We start from the raw sequence: 26353 nt of genomic DNA, 5'->3' as shown, positions 1-26353 counted from the left end.
TTAAGGATAATGCACAAGGCTGATGCGCCCTTTTTTTCTTTTATCTCGTGGACTGAAGGTTTACCTTCCAACAAGACAATGACCCTAAGCACACAGCTAAAATAACAAAGGAGTGGCTTCACAACAACTCCGTGACTGTTCTTGAATGGCCCAGCCATAGCCCTGACTTAAACCCAATAAACCCATCTCTGGAGAGACCCAAAAATGGCTGTCCCCCAACGTTTACCATCCAACCTGACAGAACTGGAGAGGATCTGCAAGGAGGAATGGCAGAGGTTCCCCAAATCCAGGTGTGAAAAACTTGTTGCATCTTTCCCCAAAAGACTCATGGCTGTATTAGATCAAAAGGGTGCTTCTACTAAATACTGAGCAAAGGGTCTGAATACTTAGGACCATGTGATATTTCAGTTTTTCTTTTTTAATAAATCTGCAAAAATTTCAACAATTCTGTGTTTTTCTGTCAATATGGGGTGCTGTGTGTACATTAATGAGTAAAAAAATGAACTTAAATGATTTTAGCAAATGGCTGCAATATAACAAAGATTGAAAAATGTAAGGGGGTCTGAATACTTTCCGTCCCCACTGTATGTACAGTATATATACAGCGGGGGGAAAAATTACTTGATCCCCTGCAGAATTTGTAAGTTTGCCCACTTACAAAGAAATGGTCTATAATTTTTATCATAGGTGTATTTTAACTGATAGAGACAATATCCACCAAAAATCTTGAAAAAACACATGATACAAAGGTTATAAACTGAGTTGCAGTTCAGTGAGTAAAATAAGTATTTGACCCTAACAACCAACAATAATTCTTGTTCCCACAGACTGGCTACAGTATGTGCTCATGTGGTACACAGATTAGTCCTGTCAATTTAAGAAGGTGCTCCTAACGACAATTCGTTATGTGTATAAAAGACACCTGTCCATAGAATCTCTTTCAAACCTGACCATCAAGGGCAAGACCAAAGAGCTGTCAAAGGATGTCTGGGACAAGATTGTAGACCTGCACAAGGCTGGAATGGGCTACAAGACCATCAGCAAGAAACTTGGTGAGAAGAACACAACTATTGGAGCAATTATTTGCAAACGGAGCAAATACAAAATAACCATCAATCGCCTTCGGTCTGGAGCTCCACGCAAGATTTCACCTCATGGGGTAAGGATGATAATGAGAAAAGTGAGGGATCAGCCCAGAAGTACATGGGAGGAGCTTGTGAATGATCTCAAAGCAGTTGGGACCACAGTCACCAAACAAACTATTGGTAACGCAGCACGCCGCCATGGATTGAAATCCTGCAGCATCCCCAAGGTCCCCCTTCTCAGGAAGGCATTGGTACAGGTCCGTCTGAAGTTTGCCAATGACATCTAACAACATCTAAATGATTCAGAGAAGGATTGGGGGAAAGTGCTGTGGTCAGATGAGACCAAAATTGAGCTCTTTGGGATTAACTCTACTCGCTGTGTTTGGAGGAAGAAAAATGCTGACTATGACCCTAAGAACACCATCTCTACAGTCAAGCACAGAGGTGGAAACATGCTTTGTGGCTATTTCTCTGCTAAAGGTACAGGCCGACTTTGTCGCTTTGATGGACCAATGGACCGGTCCACGTATTGTAAAATCTTCAATGGGAACCTTCTTTCTTCAGCCAGAACACTGAAGATGGGTAATGGATGGGCCTTCCAGCATGACAATGACTCAAAACATACTGCCAAGGCAACAAAGCAGTTGCCCAAGAAGAAGCACATTAAGGTCATGGAGTGGCCCAGCCAGTCTTCAGACCTTTATCCTATAGACAATTTATAGAGGGAGCTAAAACTTCAAGTTGCCAAGTGACAGCCAAGAAACCTTAAAAAATTTAGAGAAGATCTGTAAAGAATGAGCCAAAATCTCCCCTGAGATGTGTGCAAACCTGGTAACCAACTACAAGAAATGTCTTACCTCTGTGCTTAACAACAAGGGTTTCTCCACCAAGTACCAAGTCATGTTTTGCTTGGGGATCAAATACTTATTTTACTCACTGAACTGCAATTCAATTCATAACATTTGTATCACATGTTTTTTCTGGATTTTTGGTTGATATTCTGTCTCTATCAGTTAAATACACTTATGATAAAAATGGTAGACCCTTCATTTCCTTGTAAGTGGGCAAACATAAAAAATCTGTAGGGGATCAAATAATTATTTTCCCCACTGTAAACAAAGTAACTGAAGTGCTCGTTAAGCAATTATTGTGTTTGGCTTTTACATTATCGCGCGTATTGAAAGAGCTCACTCTTACAAGTGACTACAGGAATTGTGAGCATGTCTATTTGGTGTTGTCTGAAGTGGGAGATAATAGGTTCACATATGTGCCAGGGATGACTTTATTGCAGTATTTTGTCATGTTGTGTTTATGCTGGCTGAGGTTAATGCCTAAACCAGATGCCATTGTCAATTCCTGCCACCTGCAGCAAACTGTACGTATAAATAGGGGATTGTTTTTGAACTAAGACACAATTATGGCGTTCTGGGGATGAAAATAGAATTGAAAATTGAAGTTGAAAATTATGGTAGAAGACAGGTCAAACTTAAAAAAAAATGGAGGTAAGACATTAAAAAATACCTAAAGGCAAAACCTCTTTTTTAAGATTTAGTAATTAGGGGATTTAGAACCCCTGTCGGGTCTTTATTGCTGTCTGTTTGAGATTCAATCACTGTAAGGCTGGGTTCACACTATTGTAAATTGGATGCAGGGTTCACCGCATCCAATTCACATGTCAGGAGCCTGTGAACGGCTCACAATGGAACCAGTTCATACAGCTCTAGGTCCACTGCGGAGTGAATTGTACAGGAGTCCTGTGCGTCTTCTGGTCCATCACAGGTCTGAATTCAGCCAAAAATTCAGACCGAAATTGGATGTGAAATGATGAACAGGGACGCACCGGACCCCTGCTGTGAGCCGCTCCGCACAGAGATGTTAACCCAGCCTCAATGTCCTGATCACCAATGTCATCTGGAGGAAAAGTATAGGTAAATCTCAAATTTTGAATAGCCACCAGAAGAGCATTAGAGGAGAAGTCTTTTGATTCACTTGTACCTGGGACAACTGTCTAAGGGCCCTTCACACTGGCATTTTAAACAGTCCTGGGTGCTGTTCACCCTCTTGGGCCAGCTTGTTTGTGTAGTGTGAGTGCTCCGAACTGTGCCCGGTATCTGTTAACCCTCAGCCCCGGAAGATTTGGCTGCTCAATGACCAGGCCATTTTTTGCAATATGGCACTGCATCGCTTTAACTGACAATTGCGCGGTCGTGCGACGCTGTACCGAAACAAAATTGACGTCCTTTTTTTCCCACAAATAGAGATTTCTTTTGCTGGTATTTGGTCACCTCTGCGGTTTTTATTTTTTGCGCTATAAACAAAAGAAGAGCGACAATTTTGAAAAAAAACCCTATCTTTTACTTTTTGCTATAATAAATATCCCACATTTTTTATCTAAAAAACTATTTTTTTCCTCAGTTTAGGCTGATATGTATTCTTCTACATATTTTTGGTAAAAAAAACGCAATAAGTGTATACTGAATGGTTTGCACAAAAGTTATAGCGTCTACAAGATAGGGGATAGATCTATGGCATTTTTATTATAATTATTTTTTTTACTAGTAATGGTGGCGATCTGTGATTTTTATCGGGACTGCGATATTTTTGCAGACAAATTGGACACTTTTGACACATTTTTGGGACCACTGACAATTATACAGCGATCAGTGCTATAAAAATGCACTGATTACTGTATAAATGTCACTGGCAGGGAAGGGGTAACACTAGGGTGCGATCAAGGGGTTAACTGTGTACCCTAGGTGTGTTCTAACTGTAGGGGGAGTGGGACTGTCTAGGAGGAGAGAAAGATTGGTGTTCATACTTAGTATGAACAGACGATCTGTCTCTACTCCCCTGAAAGAAACGGGATTTGTGTGTTTTTACTGTCATGAGCGATCGTGGTTGCCTGGTGGTCACCGCGCCTGCCGGGCACTCGCATCGGCTCCAGGCACACGCTGCGGGCGCGCCTCTGGCGGCGTGCACACACCCCTAGTGGCCAAAAGGCGAAGGTAGACGTAAGGTAACGTCGTTTCGCTCAGCTGTACTATTCTGCCGCAGTAAAACTGTGGCAGCTGGTCGGCAAGCAGTTAAGTTTATCGTGCCTGGGACCACTTGGAAGAGGTGCGGTTCACTTGTGGTCTGTTACTAGGGTTGCCACCTGTCCAGGATTCACCCGTACAGTCCGGGTTTTGAATCATGTGTCCGGGTTTCAGGTGAACTGAAACCCGGACACATTATTCAGACTGGGCGGTGGCTCCCCAAGTAACCAAGCTAGTCGCACACAAATCTGTTGCCGTCCAGTAGCTGTGTGCAGCTGTCTGGGGGCAGGTTCCGCATTACTGGGGGGGTAGGGTGATGATGTCCGCAAATTCAATTTGGTCACACCCACATTTTGCTATGCGCGCTGCATTACTACTCTCCTTGGGGCACCCAAAGGTGTCACAGGCCGCCAAAGTGTTCGGGTTTGGCTTGAAGAAAAGGTAGAAACCCTATCCTGTACGGTTTGCTTCAGTGTGAGTGCCAATTGTGGCAGAGCACAGAACTCTCCATAGAAGACTATGCACTGAAGCAGGGATCACTGTGGGCTGATTAACAAAAGTGTGGCTGAGAACACTTCCTTATGGCCCAGTATGAGTGCAGCCCAGCGGGGGAGTGGGGAAGTTAAAGTGGTCATATTGTGGGTGCAGCCTAAGAGGGAATATATCTCCTCACTTTCTGCTGATTCTACAGAACAGGAAGTGAGAGGAAATCTCCCTAATGAGACAAAGATGGCATATACCCTCTATTCAAAATAAAAAAAGGTTTGCTTTAGATATACTTTAACCACTTTACTACCGTCATATTGCAAAACAATGATTGAGTGGTGGCCATCTATTTCTGTAGCACCATCTATACTTACTACATTCAAGATATAGCCCTTGGCCGGCATGCTTTCTTGGCTATACTTCTCTTCTGGGTCACCGGAGTGCATTTATTTCTGTACTCCTGTGACCCAAATTCTGCCAACAACAGGCTAAAAGCCTGCTGTCATCAAAGAGCTGCTCTAGTCTCTGAATGTATCCCGACAATAATGTCAGGATCCACCCAGATACCGCCAGCTGGCTTAGTCACTATGGAGGGGCAGAGCAGAGAGCCGGTGGAGTCACCATTCTCTGCTCAGTGAAAACGGCAAATTAAGTGTTCAGTGGTCATGTGATCGCTCAGTTCTTGGTCTTAGAACCAGCGAGGACCAATGAAGCATCAAATCGATGCTGCAGCCATATAGGTGAGTATGAAGGTTTGTTTTTTTGACATCCCCACTTCTCCTTTAAAGCAGAACTAACATTTTTTTTTCATTTCTGCATAAAATAAGGGAGGGTTATAACCCCTGTCAGGTTTTTGTGCCATCTGTGTTCCATTGGGGAGATTTGCCTTCATTTCCTGCCCCATAGCCAAAACAAGAAGTGAAGCGCAATCCCTCCAAAGTTAGGGGATCCCTGGCTATCACCAAAAACTAGTGTCCTCTTTGGAAAATGTCCCATTTATTATTGTTCTGGAGACCACCCAAAATGTTTGTTTTTCTTTTACTTTCATTTTCTATGATAACATTAAACAGGACAAATAGAGAGGGTGACTCCCCCTAATGGGGGCACAGAAAGCAATAAAAACCTTATAGGTGTCCTAATCCCTCTCCACTCTAATATATCTAAAATAAATATACAAGAAAAAAAAATGTCTCTAACTCTAATGTCTGTAAACGGAACTGACAGCTCCATTTACAGAGACTGTGTACAGGGTTCATTTAACCACTTGCCGTCCGCGCTATAGCCGAAAGACGGCTACAGTGTGGACTTAATTTGCCGGGAGGGCGTCCCTGGACGTCCTCCCGTGCTTGAGTGGCGTGCTCTGTGATCAGTGAGTCTATGAGACTCGCCTGATCACAGATCAGAGTAGGTGGTCGATCCCGGCCCCTTACCCCGTGATCAGCTGTCAGCCAAAGACAGCTGATCATGTGATGTAAACTGAGCCGGTAATCGGCAATTTTTCCTCCTCAGGCTGATAGCGTGAGGAGGAAAAAGAAAGCCGATCACCAGCGGCTGCGAGAGGGACATCAGTCCCGTGGAGGTGTCACCAGCGTCACCTACCAGTGCCCACCAATGTCACCTACCAGTGCCCACCAGTGCCACCTACCAGTGCCCACATTACCACCCATCAGTGCCCTCAGTGCCACCTATCAGTGCCCACAGTGCCGCCTATCAGTGCCCACAGTGCCGCCTATCGATGCCCACAGTGCCGCCTATAAATCACCAATCAGTGCGTTATTACCACCTACCTGTCCCACCTACCAGTGCCCACAGTACCACCCATCAGTGCCCTCAGTGCCACCTATCAGTGCCCACAGTGCCGCCTATCAGTGCCCACAGTGCCGCCTATCAGTGCCCACAGGGCCGCCTATAAATCACCAATCAGTGCGTCATTACCACCTACCAGTCCCACCTACCAGTAACCATCAGTGCCATCTACCAGTGCCCATCAGTGCCACCTATCAGTGCCCATCAGTGACATCCATCTGTGCCACCCATCAGTGCCACTCATCAGTGCCACCCATCAGGGCCCATCAGTGCCGTCTTATCGGTGCCCATCAGTGTCATCTTATCTGTGCCTATCAGTGTCGCCTTATCTGTGCCTATCAGTGTCGCCTTAACTGTGCCTATCAGTGTCGTCGTATCTGTGCCTATCAGTGTCGCCTTATATGTGCCTATCAGTGTTGCCTTATATGTGCCCATCAGTGCCCATCAGTGCAGCCCATCATTGCCCATCAGTGCAGCCTCATCAGCAAATATCAATGAAGGATAAAAATTACCCATTTGTAAAATTTTATAACAAACTATGAAAGTTTTTTTTTTTTTTTTAAATTTCTGTCTTTTTTTGTTTGTTTAGCAAAAAATAAAAACCCAAATGGTGAATAAATATCACCAAAAGAAAGCTCCATTTGTGTGAAAAAAATGATAAAAATGTAATTTGAGTACAGTGTAGCATGACCGCGCAATTGTCATTCAAAGTGTGACAGCGCTAAAAGCTGAAAATTTGTCTGGGCAGAAGGGGGGTTTAAGTGCCCAGTAAGCAAGAGGTTAAGAAGCTCTGTACCACACAATCACTGTGATGACCAATCAGAGTGACCACTTGATGTAAACAGTTTAGTGTTTACATCTGTGGGTCCTCCCCTTCCTCTTACAACAGAGGAAGGGTAGAAAGCAGGAAGTAATGAATGAGTGATTCATTCAGTTCCAGATCAGTGGCTGCTGCCAGTAAACAGATTTTTAGTCCTTTCACCTCCCCTTTTCTTCTATACATTTCATCTCCTGTGTCTCTGCTGTGACTGTATATTAACCCCTTCACCCCCTTTATCCTGCATATCTGATCATTAACCCCTTTATTTTCATCCTTTTATCCTCTACATTGTGATGTGACATGTTCTTTCATTGTATATGACCCCCACCTCCTCCTCCATCTGTGCATGACCTGTACCATCATTATAGCTAGAGCACCATTACCAAGCTGCATGTTTTAACCTCCTAAAAATCAGCATTTTTCTTCATTTCTAAAAAATTGTACTTGGGGTATTTACTTTACAAAAAGGGTCATTTGGGGGGTGTTCATAAATTTTTTTGGTTTTATAACAGAAATGAAAGAACACTTTTTTTTTCTACAGTAAAAAAAATAAATAAATGCCACCAAAAACAATTATATAAAATTCAAATTAATTTGGGTACAGTATTTTCAGTCAAATTGTCACAGCAAAAAAAAAAAAAAAAAGTTAAAATGGACTGGAATAAAAGGAATATTACGGGCTAGTAGTGAAGTGGTGAAATAAGCTAAGAAATTGGCAACATGCAAGAGAAAAAAGGATGAGTAAAATTCAATTTAAAGTGTATTTGAAGGAAATATTGAAGGAGAAATTTTAGGTTTGGATAGGGTAGAGGATCTCCTGTCAACTTTTTTTGTGTCCCCTTGTCCCTCTCTATTTACCCTGGTGACCATTGTCCCCTGGACAGAAAATTATGAAAACTCAAAATCAGTTTTCACCAAAGCAAGAAATAAGGGAAACCACTCCTGTTGGGACACCTGTTTCTATGAAATAATAATTGCTCTTATTTCCTGTTGTGTCTTCAGGACAGGAAGTGATGGGAAATCTCCCTAACAGGACATAACTAGCAAAAAACAACCTGACAGGGGTTTTAACCCTTCTCTGCACTTTGCTTGCTAATATTACTAAAGAATATATTGATTTTCTAGGAGGAAACTCAGTCAGTAATTGCAATAATACCCACCAATGCATTGTTCCCCTCGTTTCTGATATCCTCTTGGACACAGGCAAGTGAATGTTCCCCTCACATTAGTGCACACTTGATCTGATCGGCAATTGTGTGTTCCGGTGAGACACTCGTCTATGTCTGACACAAAAAAAAAGAAAAAGGAAATTTTCATTGTCCTATTTAAGCAGCATTGTAAGTTTTATATTGTTTTTACTCAACAATAATCTTATTATGCAGTTGACAGCACTATGACAACATAAGGCATATCATTAGGGAAATAATTATGTAGTCACTCAGTCATTAAAGAAAATTATGGAGGAGCCATGAGACCTTATAGGCTAAAAAAGTCAGACTTTTGACATTTTGATGGTGGGAATTTGCAATTTCAGCTGACAATGTGTGAATTTTTAAGTTTACAATGTCAAAATCTCAAATTTTTAGGGTAGAAATTTGACTTTTAAAATAGAAATATCTGGTTTGTAAGTTAGACAGCTTTTTCCTTATGCATGTCTAAGAATTACAAAGAAGTAAGTATATTGGACAGGAAGGTATGGTACCTGGGATGCCAAGTATCACTGGTGAGGCCTCTGGAGATATAGTGGTCGTCAATGCCCACCTGATGACCCCAATGACATACTTATTCTCCTTTTTTTCACCACATCAAGCCCAACATCGAGAGTGCCAATTTACTATAGGGATTAAAACATCAAGTCCTATTAGCTCTACTGTCTCTTTTGTGTCACAAGGGAGAGTGCATGCCACAAACTCCATCTTCACTATCAGGAGTTCTGGCAGGACTAGGCACCTTCAGGTGTTACCTCTCAATGTACATTTTTGCCACCTACCTACTTTCTGTTTGTCTCCTCTGGCATTCAACCCTTAACAGTGCTTTTGACTTCATTTTTTGCTGTATTTTTCTTTGAACCAAATATGGGAATACCCAAGTCTTTAACCATGACCATCTGTTCTGCTGGTCCTGTGAGCTCATCAATGAAATGCAAAAGAATGATGACCTTGATGATGTACCTACCCTTGCCTTTGTTGTCAAACCCAGTCACAACATTAAGGGTGCCGACTTACCATAGGGATTGAAACACCAAGTTCTATTAGCTCTACTAAGAATTACTAAGAAGTGCATTTACAAACTCATACTCCTTTTTTTAAAAGGGATACAAGGGCAAAATAATAATAACAAATTATGCAGTAGATTTCTTCATTACATGCACATTTTCCCAAGTTTTATGCCCTTAAAGACCATTTAAAGTGTTACTAAACCCAGGACCCTGCATTCACTACCTATATCTGGTCTCCCACAGTACACAGAAGATGGAAATGCAATTATTTTAGTAAATATAAACTGCTTTTCTTATCAGAATTATATAGCTGTTTTGTGACTTCTATCAGTGTCTGGTTAAAGCTTGTTGGAGGAGTTGTCACTCTACTTTGACTGTCCTATGAGGCTGCAGTACCCCTGATCCTCTGTCTGGACAGTGCTGATTGGCCCTGTGCTGATCACATGCACCCTCCCAGGAAAAAAAAAAGCTCTCTAGCAATACACACCAAACTGAGCATGTGCAGATTGACTCCAAAGTCTCTGTTTTATCAGGAAATGGACTGGGGACTGTGGAAGAAGGGGAGGATCAGAGAAGACAGCATCAAACAACCTTTTTACACAATGCGGACAATTAACCACTTAGGTTTCACAGTGAGTATAACAAGCATGCTTTACTGCATATACAGACTGATTTTACTGATTTTGGTTTAGTAACACTTTAAATACAGAATAATCAGCACTCAGCTCATATGCCCTGCTGTGGGCTGAGCTTTTTTTGTGGACTAAGTGGTGTCAGTCCCACCCAATTGTCTTTTTCTTAACTATGTAAATACACCCACTTTACCTTCTCTACAACATAGACACTAATCATTCTGTAGTCCCAAAATGAGAACTAGGAGGGATAATCAGACTCCCCGAGATAACACATAAACATGCACATGCCACAGTACAGCTCTGAATTTCTGAAATGATCAACAAACATTTTTTTCATTAATCACAAAGAACAAAAAACACTTTTAAATATCTATTTGACAGACAAAAAGGTAGCAAATAAAATAGTTTTTTTGTTAAGGGTTACATACACTGTGATCGGACATTCCGACAACAAAATCCTAGGATTTTTTCCGACGGATGTTGGCTCAAACTTGTTTTTTGTACACATGGTCGCACAAAGTTGTCGGAATTTCCGAACGCCAAGAACGGGGTCACGTACACCACTTACGACGAGACTATAAAAGGCCAGTTCAGAACCAAGCGCGACACCCTTTGGGCTCCTTTTGCTAATCTCGTGTTAGTAAAAGTTTTCAGACTCGTGGTTTTCAGATCGTTTTCTGCTGTTCAGTTTGTGCTTGTGGGTTTGTATCTGCTCTTCAGTGCGTGCAGTAAGTTCGTATTTGATTATTCATTGCGTTCTTGTCCGCTCGTTGCTGTTTTTTAGGTCGCTCTTCACAGGCCTTGCTGTTCTTCAGTGCGTTCTGTTATTTCGTTCTGAGTAGCTGACCGTTTTCTAGCCATGTTGCGTATACGTACTCCTTGTAGAGTTCGTGCTGTGCGGGGGCTTGGTGTTGGGGTCCTGACCTTGACACAAGTCCAGTCCATAATTACCATGGAGATTTGGGACTTTGAATGAGGCCATAGACAGTGTGGAGGTAGGTAAAATTGAAAAACATATACTTTATTCATGAAATAGCGTACAAACATGATCAATACCAGAAACCACGTAAATGAAGAGCATTGTAATAAATAACAATTCATCAATATTTACACTCACATATGTATGTGCATGTGCAATACAAGCATCTAGGGTACATAATGTATAGTAGCCACGTGCCCCGTGGAGATCTGATTAGATAGGTGAGCACATATTCCAAGTAAATTCATATATGTACATGTAACATAAAACACCACTAACCGGGATACATGTCACAAAGAACAATGAAATCATAATAAGTTGAAAGATAGTATTCAAAGTAGATGGTAGAAGCAAGGTGTATGACAATTCCCAAAGACCCAAGATAGATGGTTAGATGGGGGCATGTGTCAACATCCCCAAAAATGCCCGACGCGTTTCGTGTGATGACACACTCATCAGGGGCGGAAGCTTTGGGACATCTGCAAGGGGTAACGAGATGTAATTAATGGGAATGTAATAGAATATGACAGGGAAGGACATAATAAGCCTGCCCTGAATACTTACAATAGGTCATTTATGCTGGAATGTGATGAGTGTGGAGCCAGGGCCACATGGTCTCTGCCGGGAGCTGAGGTACAAGTAAGCAGCGCACTAACAGGGTGCAGGGTGGAAAGACCTCCCCAGGACTTGGCAAACAAGTAGTTGGTAAACGTGATGAGACTAGATGGTATATCAATGGTGGCTGCCAAAGTGAATCTAGGACGATATATAAAATCGTATGTCACATTCATTGTTCACCCAGGAGTAACAGGTGAGCAGTGGTACATAACCAATAAAGTTAACAAACTTAATAATGGCTTACTTGTATAGCTATGCTGAGGATGAGCTGTGCGATGGTGAACTAGACATCTCAGGTAAGTGATAGCAAGAGAGTTGCGTCATGGGGGGTTAGATATAGCCGCCTCATGCACGTGCACGCTGACTCATACCAGCGTCACGCCAGCACGGCATAAGCGGGGAGGAGGTCCGACGTCGACGGTAAACACCGCCCACGTGTGACACTCGTAATCCCCAACTACGCCGGCCGAGATGGATGAAGCAAATATTACCGCATCATGACGTCAGGACGTGACGTCACGTGTGGAGAGGGGTGCGTGGCGCCGATGCGCTATGACCAGCCATCCCCCCCACATGCACCTCCCAGCCTCAAGGGGGGCAAAAGGAGGGGCAATAGGAGGGGATTTTGGCCACGCAGAGCACATCGCAGCTCCCGGACAGCAGACATAATGGAACAGCCCTGGACATGTGACACTCCATATTGAAAATTGGAACACATAGCCAGTGTGCTAGAGTGGTGTGTCCAGGAAGCAATGCCCTACATGGTGCATTACCATCTGGATCTGGAAAACCTCACAACATGGGAGGCAGGGGAACACTGTCACCCCTGTCTGATGGCCTCCATCCCTATGTATACGAAAAAGGAAGGGGTTTGGGACTTTAAATGAGGCACCCATATGTATATATAGTGTGCCTCCATCCCTAATGCGAAAATTACCATGGAGATTTGGGACTTTGAATGAGGCCATAGACAGTGTGGAGGTAGGTAAAATTGAAAAACATATACTTTATTCATGAAATAGCGTACAAACATGATCAATACCAGAAACCACGTAAATGAAGAGCATTGTAATAAATAACAATTCATCAATATTTACACTCACATATGTATGTGCATGTGCAATACAAGCATCTAGGGTACATAATGTATAGTAGCCACGTGCCCCGTGGAGATCTGATTAGATAGGTGAGCACATATTCCAAGTAAATTCATATATGTACATGTAACATAAAACACCACTAACCGGGATACATGTCACAAAGAACAATGAAATCATAATAAGTTGAAAGATAGTATTCAAAGTAGATGGTAGAAGCAAGGTGTATGACAATTCCCAAAGACCCAAGATAGATGGTTAGATGGGGGCATGTGTCAACATTCCCAAAAATGTCCGACGCGTTTCGTGTGATGACACACTCATCAGGGGCGGAAGCTTTGGGACATCTGCAAGGGGTAACGAGATGTAATTAATGGGAATGTAATAGAATATGACAGGGAAGGACATAATAAGCCTGCCCTGAATACTTACAATAGGTCATTTATGCTGGAATGTGATGAGTGTGGAGCCAGGGCCACATGGTCTCTGCCGGGAGCTGAGGTACAAGTAAGCAGCGCACTAACAGGGTGCAGGGTGGAAAGACCTCCCCAGGACTTGGCAAACAAGTAGTTGGTAAACGTGATGAGACTAGATGGTATATCAATGGTGGCTGCCAAAGTGAATCTAGGACGATATATAAAATCGTATGTCACATTCATTGTTCACCCAGGAGTAACAGGTGAGCAGTGGTACATAACCAATAAAGTTAACAAACTTAATAATGGCTTACTTGTATAGCTATGCTGAGGATGAGCTGTGCGATGGTGAACTAGACATCTCAGGTAAGTGATAGCAAGAGAGTTGCGTCATGGGGGGTTAGATATAGCCGCCTCATGCACGTGCACGCTGACTCATACCAGCGTCACGCCGGCACGGCATAAGCGGGGAGGAGGTCCGACGTCGACGGTAAACACCGCCCACGTGTGACACTCGTAATCCCCAACTACGCCGGCCGAGATGGATGAAGCAAATATTACCGCATCATGACGTCAGGACGTGACGTCACGTGTGGAGAGGGGTGCGTGGCGCCGATGCGCTATGACCAGCCATCCCCCCCACATGCACCTCCCAGCCTCAAGGGGGGCAAAAGGAGGGGCAATAGGAGGGGATTTTGGCCACGCAGAGCACATCGCAGCTCCCGGACAGCAGACATAATGGAACAGCCCTGGACATGTGACACTCCATATTGAAAATTGGAACACATAGCCAGTGTGCTAGAGTGGTGTGTCCAGGAAGCAATGCCCTACATGGTGCATTACCATCTGGATCTGGAAAACCTCACAACATGGGAGGCAGGGGAACACTGTCACCCCTGTCTGATGGCCTCCATCCCTATGTATACGAAAAAGGAAGGGGTTTGGGACTTTAAATGAGGCACCCATATGTATATATAGTGTGCCTCCATCCCTAATGCGAAAATTACCATGGAGATTTGGGACTTTGAATGAGGCCATAGACAGTGTGGAGGTAGGTAAAATTGAAAAACATATACTTTATTCATGAAATAGCGTACAAACATGATCAATACCAGAAACCACGTAAATGAAGAGCATTGTAATAAATAACAATTCATCAATATTTACACTCACATATGTATGTGCATGTGCAATACAAGCATCTAGGGTACATAATGTATAGTAGCCACGTGCCCCGTGGAGATCTGATTAGATAGGTGAGCACATATTCCAAGTAAATTCATATATGTACATGTAACATAAAACACCACTAACCGGGATACATGTCACAAAGAACAATGAAATCATAATAAGTTGAAAGATAGTATTCAAAGTAGATGGTAGAAGCAAGGTGTATGACAATTCCCAAAGACCCAAGATAGATGGTTAGATGGGGGCATGTGTCAACATCCCCAAAAATGCCCGACGCGTTTCGTGTGATGACACACTCATCAGGGGCGGAAGCTTTGGGACATCTGCAAGGGGTAACGAGATGTAATTAATGGGAATGTAATAGAATATGACAGGGAAGGACATAATAAGCCTGCCCTGAATACTTACAATAGGTCATTTATGCTGGAATGTGATGAGTGTGGAGCCAGGGCCACATGGTCTCTGCCGGGAGCTGAGGTACAAGTAAGCAGCGCACTAACAGGGTGCAGGGTGGAAAGACCTCCCCAGGACTTGGCAAACAAGTAGTTGGTAAACGTGATGAGACTAGATGGTATATCAATGGTGGCTGCCAAAGTGAATCTAGGACGATATATAAAATCGTATGTCACATTCATTGTTCACCCAGGAGTAACAGGTGAGCAGTGGTACATAACCAATAAAGTTAACAAACTTAATAATGGCTTACTTGTATAGCTATGCTGAGGATGAGCTGTGCGATGGTGAACTAGACATCTCAGGTAAGTGATAGCAAGAGAGTTGCGTCATGGGGGGTTAGATATAGCCGCCTCATGCACGTGCACGCTGACTCATACCAGCGTCACGCCGGCACGGCATAAGCGGGGAGGAGGTCCGACGTCGACGGTAAACACCGCCCACGTGTGACACTCGTAATCCCCAACTACGCCGGCCGAGATGGATGAAGCAAATATTACCGCATCATGACGTCAGGACGTGACGTCACGTGTGGAGAGGGGTGCGTGGCGCCGATGCGCTATGACCAGCCATCCCCCCCACATGCACCTCCCAGCCTCAAGGGGGGCAAAAGGAGGGGCAATAGGAGGGGATTTTGGCCACGCAGAGCACATCGCAGCTCCCGGACAGCAGACATAATGGAACAGCCCTGGACATGTGACACTCCATATTGAAAATTGGAACACATAGCCAGTGTGCTAGAGTGGTGTGTCCAGGAAGCAATGCCCTACATGGTGCATTACCATCTGGATCTGGAAAACCTCACAACATGGGAGGCAGGGGAACACTGTCACCCCTGTCTGATGGCCTCCATCCCTATGTATACGAAAAAGGAAGGGGTTTGGGACTTTAAATGAGGCACCCATATGTATATATAGTGTGCCTCCATCCCTAATGCGAAAATTACCATGGAGATTTGGGACTTTGAATGAGGCCATAGACAGTGTGGAGGTAGGTAAAATTGAAAAACATATACTTTATTCATGAAATAGCGTACAAACATGATCAATACCAGAAACCACGTAAATGAAGAGCATTGTAATAAATAACAATTCATCAATATTTACACTCACATATGTATGTGCATGTGCAATACAAGCATCTAGGGTACATAATGTATAGTAGCCACGTGCCCCGTGGAGATCTGATTAGATAGGTGAGCACATATTCCAAGTAAATTCATATATGTACATGTAACATAAAACACCACTAACCGGGATACATGTCACAAAGAACAATGAAATCATAATAAGTTGAAAGATAGTATTCAAAGTAGATGGTAGAAGCAAGGTGTATGACAATTCCCAAAGACCCAAGATAGATGGTTAGATGGGGGCATGTGTCAACATCCCCAAAAATGCCCGACGCGTTTCGTGTGATGACACACTCATCAGGGGCGGAAGCTTTGGGACATCTGCAAGGGGTAACGAGATGTAATTAATGGGAATGTAATAGAATATGACAGGGAAGGACATAATAAGCCTGCCCTGAATACTTACAATAGGTCATTTATGCTGGAATGTGATGAGTGTGGAGCCAGGGCCACATGGTCTCTGCCGGGAGCTGAGGTACAAGTAAGCAGCGCACTAACAGGGTGCAGGGTGGAAAGACCTCCCCAGGACTTGGCAAACAAGTAGTTGGTAAACGTGATGAGACTAGATGGTATATCAATGGTGGCTGCCAAAGTGAATCTAGGACGATATATAAAATCGTATGTCACATTCATTGTTCACCCAGGAGTAACAGGTGAGCAGTGGTACATAACCAATAAAGTTAACAAACTTAATAATGGCTTACTTGTATAGCTATGCTGAGGATGAGCTGTGCGATGGTGAACTAGACATCTCAGGTAAGTGATAGCAAGAGAGTTGCGTCATGGGGGGTTAGATATAGCCGCCTCATGCACGTGCACGCTGACTCATACCAGCGTCACGCCGGCACGGCATAAGCGGGGAGGAGGTCCGACGTCGACGGTAAACACCGCCCACGTGTGACACTCGTAATCCCCAACTACGCCGGCCGAGATGGATGAAGCAAATATTACCGCATCATGACGTCAGGACGTGACGTCACGTGTGGAGAGGGGTGCGTGGCGCCGATGCGCTATGACCAGCCATCCCCCCCACATGCACCTCCCAGCCTCAAGGGGGGCAAAAGGAGGGGCAATAGGAGGGGATTTTGGCCACGCAGAGCACATCGCAGCTCCCGGACAGCAGACATAATGGAACAGCCCTGGACATGTGACACTCCATATTGAAAATTGGAACACATAGCCAGTGTGCTAGAGTGGTGTGTCCAGGAAGCAATGCCCTACATGGTGCATTACCATCTGGATCTGGAAAACCTCACAACATGGGAGGCAGGGGAACACTGTCACCCCTGTCTGATGGCCTCCATCCCTATGTATACGAAAAAGGAAGGGGTTTGGGACTTTAAATGAGGCACCCATATGTATATATAGTGTGCCTCCATCCCTAATGCGAAAATTACCATGGAGATTTGGGACTTTGAATGAGGCCATAGACAGTGTGGAGGTAGGTAAAATTGAAAAACATATACTTTATTCATGAAATAGCGTACAAACATGATCAATACCAGAAACCACGTAAATGAAGAGCATTGTAATAAATAACAATTCATCAATATTTACACTCACATATGTATGTGCATGTGCAATACAAGCATCTAGGGTACATAATGTATAGTAGCCACGTGCCCCGTGGAGATCTGATTAGATAGGTGAGCACATATTCCAAGTAAATTCATATATGTACATGTAACATAAAACACCACTAACCGGGATACATGTCACAAAGAACAATGAAATCATAATAAGTTGAAAGATAGTATTCAAAGTAGATGGTAGAAGCAAGGTGTATGACAATTCCCAAAGACCCAAGATAGATGGTTAGATGGGGGCATGTGTCAACATCCCCAAAAATGCCCGACGCGTTTCGTGTGATGACACACTCATCAGGGGCGGAAGCTTTGGGACATCTGCAAGGGGTAACGAGATGTAATTAATGGGAATGTAATAGAATATGACAGGGAAGGACATAATAAGCCTGCCCTGAATACTTACAATAGGTCATTTATGCTGGAATGTGATGAGTGTGGAGCCAGGGCCACATGGTCTCTGCCGGGAGCTGAGGTACAAGTAAGCAGCGCACTAACAGGGTGCAGGGTGGAAAGACCTCCCCAGGACTTGGCAAACAAGTAGTTGGTAAACGTGATGAGACTAGATGGTATATCAATGGTGGCTGCCAAAGTGAATCTAGGACGATATATAAAATCGTATGTCACATTCATTGTTCACCCAGGAGTAACAGGTGAGCAGTGGTACATAACCAATAAAGTTAACAAACTTAATAATGGCTTACTTGTATAGCTATGCTGAGGATGAGCTGTGCGATGGTGAACTAGACATCTCAGGTAAGTGATAGCAAGAGAGTTGCGTCATGGGGGGTTAGATATAGCCGCCTCATGCACGTGCACGCTGACTCATACCAGCGTCACGCCGGCACGGCATAAGCGGGGAGGAGGTCCGACGTCGACGGTAAACACCGCCCACGTGTGACACTCGTAATCCCCAACTACGCCGGCCGAGATGGATGAAGCAAATATTACCGCATCATGACGTCAGGACGTGACGTCACGTGTGGAGAGGGGTGCGTGGCGCCGATGCGCTATGACCAGCCATCCCCCCCACATGCACCTCCCAGCCTCAAGGGGGGCAAAAGGAGGGGCAATAGGAGGGGATTTTGGCCACGCAGAGCACATCGCAGCTCCCGGACAGCAGACATAATGGAACAGCCCTCATGCATGCTGGATTTTTATCTATTTTTTTTTTTTGTCCTTCATGCATATTTGCCTTCACTTACCTCCCCAGCATGCTCTCCTGCCCTATATTCACCTCATGTAGTCACTTAACAATGTATTTTAGCAGCTCCATAGTAGTGCTTTACCCCAAACACCCCCTAAAATGTTTAGAAATGTGACTTGTGCTTTAAATTCAGGCAGAGTGCCAGAGGCTTTTTTTGGGTGTCCCCAAATCATTTGGAACCCTCCCTCCCCCCAACTGCTAAGTCAGCTGATACCAATTCTCTATCTATCCTCTATCATCTATCTGCTGACTTTGTCAAACCCATACACACTATACCCGCCTCTTTTGTGCTCAGATTTATGGATGAATTCCCCAAAGCATGTAGTGCAAGGGCCTGCCTGTATACTTTCAAATGGTACTGTTTCAAGTTTCTGTATACTATTATTATCTTGATAGGTATTAGCAGAATGTCCAAATGTGCTAAAATGTGTACAGTGTGTATTTATATCTTTGTATTATGACACTTCTTACCTGTCCAGTGGGCTGCCAATAGTGTAACTAAGGAGGGGCTGTTCAAAGTAATACCCATTATTTAGGCATTTATTTAGGCATTCATATCTCAATGAAGTGGAGAGGGTTACCTGTCCCAGAGTTCCCCCCCCTATAATGTTAGAAATGGCCCAGGAGGGGGGGGGGAATCTGATAGGTGTACCTTATACTTTGGTCTTAAAAAATTCTCTCATAAAAATGTTAGCTTGATGTTGGGCAAGAATGTTTGTGTCTAATCTGCTTTCAATGTTTATGTGCAAAATGACTAATTTTTTATTTTGTTTTGACTCCACAGTTTCCTTCCACGCCACAGGAATGGCAGACTGTGGCCTTCCACTTTGCCCAACGGTGGGACTTTCCTAACTGCGGAGGGGCAATTGATGGGAAACACGTCCACATCGTTCCACCACCCAACTTGGGGTCATACTATTACAACTACAAGGGGTTCAATAGTATTGTGATGTTGGTGGTGGTGTCGACTAATTATGAGTTCCTGTATGTGGACATGGGGAAGAATAGCCGGATGTCCGATGGTGGAGTCATCGCCCAGACAGAGTTTTACAGGCGTCTCCAGAATGGCAGCTTGGACTTGCCACCTCCAGAAGACAATGTGGAAGGGCTCCCATTCGTCTTCGTTTTTCGCTGGGGGACCATCTTATGCGGCCATTCCCGATGAGGACCCTCACCCCGGACCAGAGGGTTTTTAATTACTGGCTGGCCAGAGCCAGAAGAGTGGTGGAGAACACGTTTGGAATCATGGCCAGCCGGTTCCGCCTATTTCTTACACCCATACATATGGCGGAGTACAAATTGAATCACATTATCCTGGCATGCTGTGTTCTACACAACTTTTTATGGCAACATTCTGCCAACTATGCTGGCTCAGTTGGGCCTGAGGCTGGAATTCCTAATGAACCAACCCTGACGGCGCTTGAAAGTGGCCGTCCTGGCTTGCCCTCCCTGAGTGCCCGTGATGTCCGGCTAAGATACCTTGAATTCTTTGCGGGTAAGGGGGCCATCAATATGCCGGACAATGTCTAAAACATTTTTTAAATAAAAAAAAAAATAAAACCAAGGTTTGGTGACATTTCCTGCTTGTGTTTGTTTTAGCTGACCCTGACAGAAATGTGGTGAGTCCTGAAATTGGCGTGATTGTGTAACCTTACAAAGCACTGTTGGGTGTTATTTCCTAAAGGCAAAGACACTTTGCACTACAAGTGCACTTGAAACTGCACTGAAACTGCACTTGTAGTGCAAAGTGTATTTGCCCTTAGGAAATAACACCCATTGTCACAGAAAACACCCATTACAGCACAACAAAAGTTTAGTAGCGTTGAGACAATAATCCACACAATCTTGATTAACAATCTTTTTAATACCTGCACAATCACATGTGCATTTATAAAAGGTTTTTAAAACAAACCAACATGTTTGTTGTATAACAATTTTTGGGGTCACATTAGAAAAAGTAGAAATGTCCATTTAAGATAAAACAGGCATGTTTAAAAACAACCAGAAAGACACAAATCTTGAACTTACAAAGTTCACATTTGGTAGAACTTGAAGGCAATATCAGACATGAGTATTTACAAACTGAGTTTGATATTGCGTTCAGATGGGGTGAAGTCACCCCAGGAAAAGCCAAATTTTAAAGATGCACACAAATTTAAGAATGTCAACATGTGCTAGCTGCCATCACGGGGGATCAAGGGGCATGTTTCGGGGGTGCAACCCCTTCCTCACAGCTACTTTATTATTGAGGAAGGGGTTGCACCCCCAAAACGCGTCCATTGATCTCACGTGATGGCAGATAGCACATGTTGACACACTGTGTGCATCTTCAAAATTTGGCTTTTCTAATATTTCTTAAAAAAATTTCAAAAAGTGTAGCACACCCATAAACAAAGGGATTTGGAGGGCTTTTAAACTCGCCCTAAAACATCAATGATGTTCTTATTTTTTTGAAGAACATCATTGATGTTTTTCTTGATGTTTTCCAATGCAACATTACACCACATGATCTCCCCAATCAGGATCTGGGCACTTTCAGAGGTGAAAGGATCAGAATCCACAACATCACGATCACCTAAAAAGAGAGAAACCAAAAAAAAAACAGGTATTATAAATATGCCGGCATCCATCTCTTACCTGACCCTGTGGTCGCAGACACTCACCTGTTGTGGTGACTATTCCCACCACGTCTTCCTCCTCCTGCTCTGCTGGTCTTCGGTGGATTTCCCCTTCTTTCAGAGGTGGGGGGTCTCTGGTCTCCTCGGATGAGGGGTGTAAAAAAAAATAGGTATACTTAGCACACAGATATTTATTGTCAGAACTATAAAAATGAAGCATTGTTTGGAAGTGGGGTACAATTGTCTATTTTGGCAGAGTTCCAAGATGTAGCATTTTTATTGTCCTTTGTCAAGCTTCAATACTTTACCTGTCTTGTACAAGCTTCACAGATGGAGACCCCCCTATAGTATACACTGGAGCACCTGTGTGGGCCCCCTAATAAAAAGGGTGTTCTTGTGTCCTCTCCTTACACAGAATCTAGTTTGCATTTTATTCTAGTAACAAACACATCTACACCACCCAATTCTTTGCACACAAGTAGGCCCCAAAAAATGATGGCAATTGCATATGGCCAAACGAACTATGTTTGATACGAACGAATAATGTGCCCATGAACATGAAAGTTGCTGGATAACAGTTATTAAGAAAAGCACATGGAGCAGCACAAATGTAATAAACAGAAAGAATAGGAACACAACACAACTTCTTACTTTTTTGCAGCACTCTCCGGATCTTTCTGTACTGCTCGTGCTCTCTTAATTTGAGGTCCGATCACCGCTTCCTGAGCTGATGTTTCGATCGTCAAACCCCCGAAATTCCGGTGCAGACTCTTGACCACTTTCGCCATGATCTTGGCCTTTCGGACATTGGGGATGGGGTAAGGTCCATACTTTCCATCATAGTCGGCCTTCTTCAGGATGTCGACCATCTCCAACATCTCCCCAAAGAACATATTTGATGCCTTATATCGTCTCCTTCTGGATCGGGAGGTTTCTGGCTCCGGGCTTACCTCCTCCTCCTCCTCCTCGTTGCTGAAATGATCAGACACCTGCTGTGTTTCCGCCATGTGCTCTTCCCCCACTGCGCTGAACAAGAAGGGGCGGGGAATAGACTAGAAAGAACGTCAGGGGCGGGCGGAGTTTCACGCATGTGCAGTGTCTATAAAGTGTAACACGCGTGCGTAGTACGTACGATTTGTGAGCAGAGGAAGGAGTAACGGAGGCGCCGATTGTGATTGCGAAAGTAAGATTTAACATTGGGCCTATACTGCTTCTAGATTGAGGCATGTATTTGCACAAGTTTAGTAGACTTTAGGCTGACATTAGGGTTTATCTTGTTTTGTGTCTTGCAGATAAAATGGATGGCTTCAATGACCACAACTTCCTCCCCCTGTTCATAGATAAGTACAGGGAGCTGCCCTGTCTGTGGCAGGTTAAACATCCACATTACAATCATAAACAAAAGAGGCAGGCAGCGCTGGAGAAACTGCTGGAGTTGGTGAAGCCGGTGGTCCCCACAGCAACCATCCCCTATTTAAAAACCAAAATTGGTGGCCTGAGGAGCACTTATCTAAGGGAGCGCAAGAAGGTCACGGATTCCCAGAGTTCCGGAGCTGCAGCAGATGACATTTATGTCCCCAGGCTGTGGTACTATGAGAGACTGCAATTTCTGTCAGACCAGACTGAAGTCAGGGAATCCCTCTCAACCCTTCCTTCCACTCTTCCTTCCACCCTATCTTCCACCCCAGCTGAGGCTTCCGATGTCCAACCTGGGACTTCCAGCCAGGAAGAAGTGGAGGAGCCCAGCTGGAGCCAGGTATAGCATTGTTAAACAGATTTCTGGTCAATAAATAAATGATGTTTACTAGATGTTATTATTGATCACTAATTGCTGATTGAAAAAAGTGTGGGCTCAGAAGGATAGTCTGTTATATTTGTTAACATTCAATTTGCAACAGTCATGAGATGAAAATTGTGTGTGATTGATGAATCAAAAACTAAAACTATGTCCCTTTTTCATACACAGGAAGATCTCAGCCAGGAGGAGTCTGTGATATGTGGCACACAGGAGAAGCCTGGGACCAGTAGGAGCCTGACAGAATCGCAGGTTCCTCCCCTCCACCTTCCATACAAAAGAGCGAGGAAGGCGACTCACATGCAGGATTCTGCGCTGAAAAGGCCTTTGCCTGCATGGCTGCCACCAAACTGCAGACCATGCAGGAGGGTCAACGCAAGCTGTGTGAGGACCTTCTGTATAAAGTCCTAATTAAGGGGGTGAGTGGGGAACTAACACCCAATACTCACCTGAGTGAGTTGGCCCCTCCTCCTCCTGCTGCCACAACTCCACCACCACAGCCACAGCATGGAAGGAAGCGTGGAAGGAAGACCAGAGAGTGATTGCCTTGGGTTTAGTCTGGTCTGACCAAAGATGCAGGCTCTTGTATGACCACAGCCTGGGGACACAGATGTCATCTGCTGCTTTCTGGATCTCTGGGACTTCTGGACCAGACTGCACTCCCTTAGATATGGACTCCTCAGGCCACCAATTTTGCTAGAAAATAGTTGATGTGTGCCCTGGGGGCCAAAGGCTTCACCCATTTCAGCTGTTTCTCCAGCGTTGCCTCCCTCTGTGTTTGGTTCTGAGCCATTAATAAAGGAAATTATTTTACAATTATACTCGCCTATGTGTGTTTTCCTTTTAAAAGGACGGTTTGTTTGTGAGGAGGCAGGTACATTTCTAATATACAATGTGAAATTAACAAGAGACACCAACACCAAGCAACCTCCTTGAGATTTAATAATACAAGATATCAATGGTGTTGTGGTAACTTGACACACAAAACACACACAAAAATATTATGGAGTAAAACACACAAAAAAAATAAAAACATCAGACTTTTTAAAAATACAAACCACAAAAAAAAAACAGCCTTGAAAAAAAGACAAACCACCAAATAAATACAAAAACAGCCTTGAAATAAAGAAAGAATATTTAAAAACAACCCAAAAAATATTTGGTCAGATGTGACAAATGTAAATATATTGAGGGAATCCCAATAAATAATAAAGAAATAAGTTTGTGAGAAGTCTGTGTGAATATGAGCAGCAAAACTACTTCATTCTTCTCACATTATAAAGAAGAAGAGAGTGCGCTGTATTAAACTATTTTTGACATTGCAGCGTGACGAAAGTGCTGTATCCATTCCGAACGCTAATTTTACCAGACCAAGCTGTTCCGTCTCGGAATTTCTTCTGAGCATGCGTGGCACTTAGGAATTGGTCGGAATTGACGCGATCGGATTTTGTTGTCGGAAAATTTTATAGCCTGCTTTCAAACTTTGTGTGTCAGAAAATCTGATGGAAAATGTCCGATGGAGCCCACACACGGTCGGAATGTCTGACAACACGCTCCGATCGGACATTTTCCATCGGAAAATCTGACCGTGTGTACGAGGCAAAACAAGCAACCACAGTGTAAAAAAAAACAAACAAAAACACCCTGATTACACCACCAGAGTAATACGGTGTTACTATGGTGACACTGAACTACTCTGATGACAGTATGTAAAAAATAAATAAATAAAATGGTGAAAATAAAATTAATTTTATTTTCCAAAAAAGTGACAAAAAATAACAACTTCAAAAAAACTTTCCATGCCTCTTACTTAATATTTTGGACTGTCTACTTTACAAAAATGGGTAATTTGGGGGGTATGTGTACTGTCCTGGCATTTTAGGGCCTCAAGAAATGAGATAGGCCTTCGGTACATCAGGGCTGATCAATTTTCAAATATATGTACTAGAGTTTGTAGACTCTTTCACACAGACTAAATAATATACAATGATTTTGAGTTATTTTTACCAAAAACAAAAAGAACAGACTCCATTTTGGCCTAAATTTATGAAGAAAGATTACTTGTTTGCAAAATTAAGAAAATGCTTTTTTTTTTTTTTTAAATTGTCAGTATTTTTTCATTTAGATAAAAAAAACCCAGTGGTGATTAAATACCACCAAAAAAGAAAGCTATATTTGTGTGAAAAAACTATATAAAATAAATTTGCATACTGTGCAGTGTTGCATGATCAAGCAATTGCCAGGTAAAGTAGTACAGTGCTAAACAGCAAAAAATGCCCTGTCATCAAGGGGGTAAAACCTTCAGGGGGTTAAGTGGTTAAATCATTTGTGCAAAAGGTGTTGTTTACAAACATTTATCTAGCGGCACGCTTCCAAACAAAGCAACATAACTTTCAGATTAAGTTGATGTCAAATTTTCCTCCAGTGTAAGGGTAGATTCCCTTTCCTCTGCAGCCCGATCTGCTTCAGAAGCTACTAACAGGTGGTGAGGAAGCGATGTGACACATCCTCACCACCTGTTTTAATCCCATTTTTCTAGACAAACGCTCCGCAATCACGTTACATTGCAATACACCATTGTGGAGCATTTGTGGTGCTTCCCCATTTGCTTGAATGTGTAGCGATCGGTGGACTTGCCGCCAGCCAATCCTTACATGCTGAGTAAACTTTGCCGGGGGTGCAAAGCGAAGCATTTGTAAACACCTCCATCTGCTGCCTATTGTAACGTAAAGGGGGTAGGTTTAGGGGTGGCAAAAAGGCTGCTAAACCGCGCATTTTTGCATCCCCCAACTGCATGTCTAAATAAAGCCTAAGCCAGAAATTTGTGCTTTTGTCCTAATAAGTATTTTTAAGCGAGGGGAGATGTGGAGTGTATGTGTTTCTATATTGTACAGCACAGGCTTGTGTACAAGGACATTTTTATAAGCTTGAGGTTGGACTCAAACCACTTGCGTGGTTTTTAACACATTTTTGTTTTTTGTTTCTTTACATAATCATATCATAATTCGCTGAAATTGACCATTAGACCTCCAAAAACGCGCAATAGTGCCCTTTGGAGACTGCAACCGCATTGGATTAATCATGAATCGGTTCAGGACCGAATCCCCCCCAGTTGAAGCAATACTGGGCAATTAATGAGGTGTCGGCCTCCCCAGAGGTAATCTGGGATGCGTTCAAGG

At 43.5% G+C, this 26353-nt stretch overlaps 1 protein-coding gene across 1 annotated transcript in view; it reads right to left on the bottom strand.

Moving 5' to 3' along the window:
* EFEMP1 (EGF containing fibulin extracellular matrix protein 1) overlaps positions 1-26353 on the bottom strand; it is a 170914-nt gene that overhangs the window by 78025 nt on the left and 66536 nt on the right. The window contains exon 5 of the mRNA XM_073628120.1: positions 8393-8515. Within this exon, the coding sequence (XP_073484221.1) occupies positions 8393-8515 (123 nt within the window). The remainder of the gene's footprint in view (positions 1-8392; positions 8516-26353) is intronic.

Source organism: Aquarana catesbeiana, linkage group LG04, assembly GCF_042186555.1.
Source record: "Aquarana catesbeiana isolate 2022-GZ linkage group LG04, ASM4218655v1, whole genome shotgun sequence".
Taxonomy (NCBI): domain Eukaryota; kingdom Metazoa; phylum Chordata; class Amphibia; order Anura; family Ranidae; genus Aquarana; species Aquarana catesbeiana.
The sequence above is the reverse complement of the archived record's forward strand: the minus strand, read 5'-3'. Positions and strand labels throughout refer to the sequence as shown.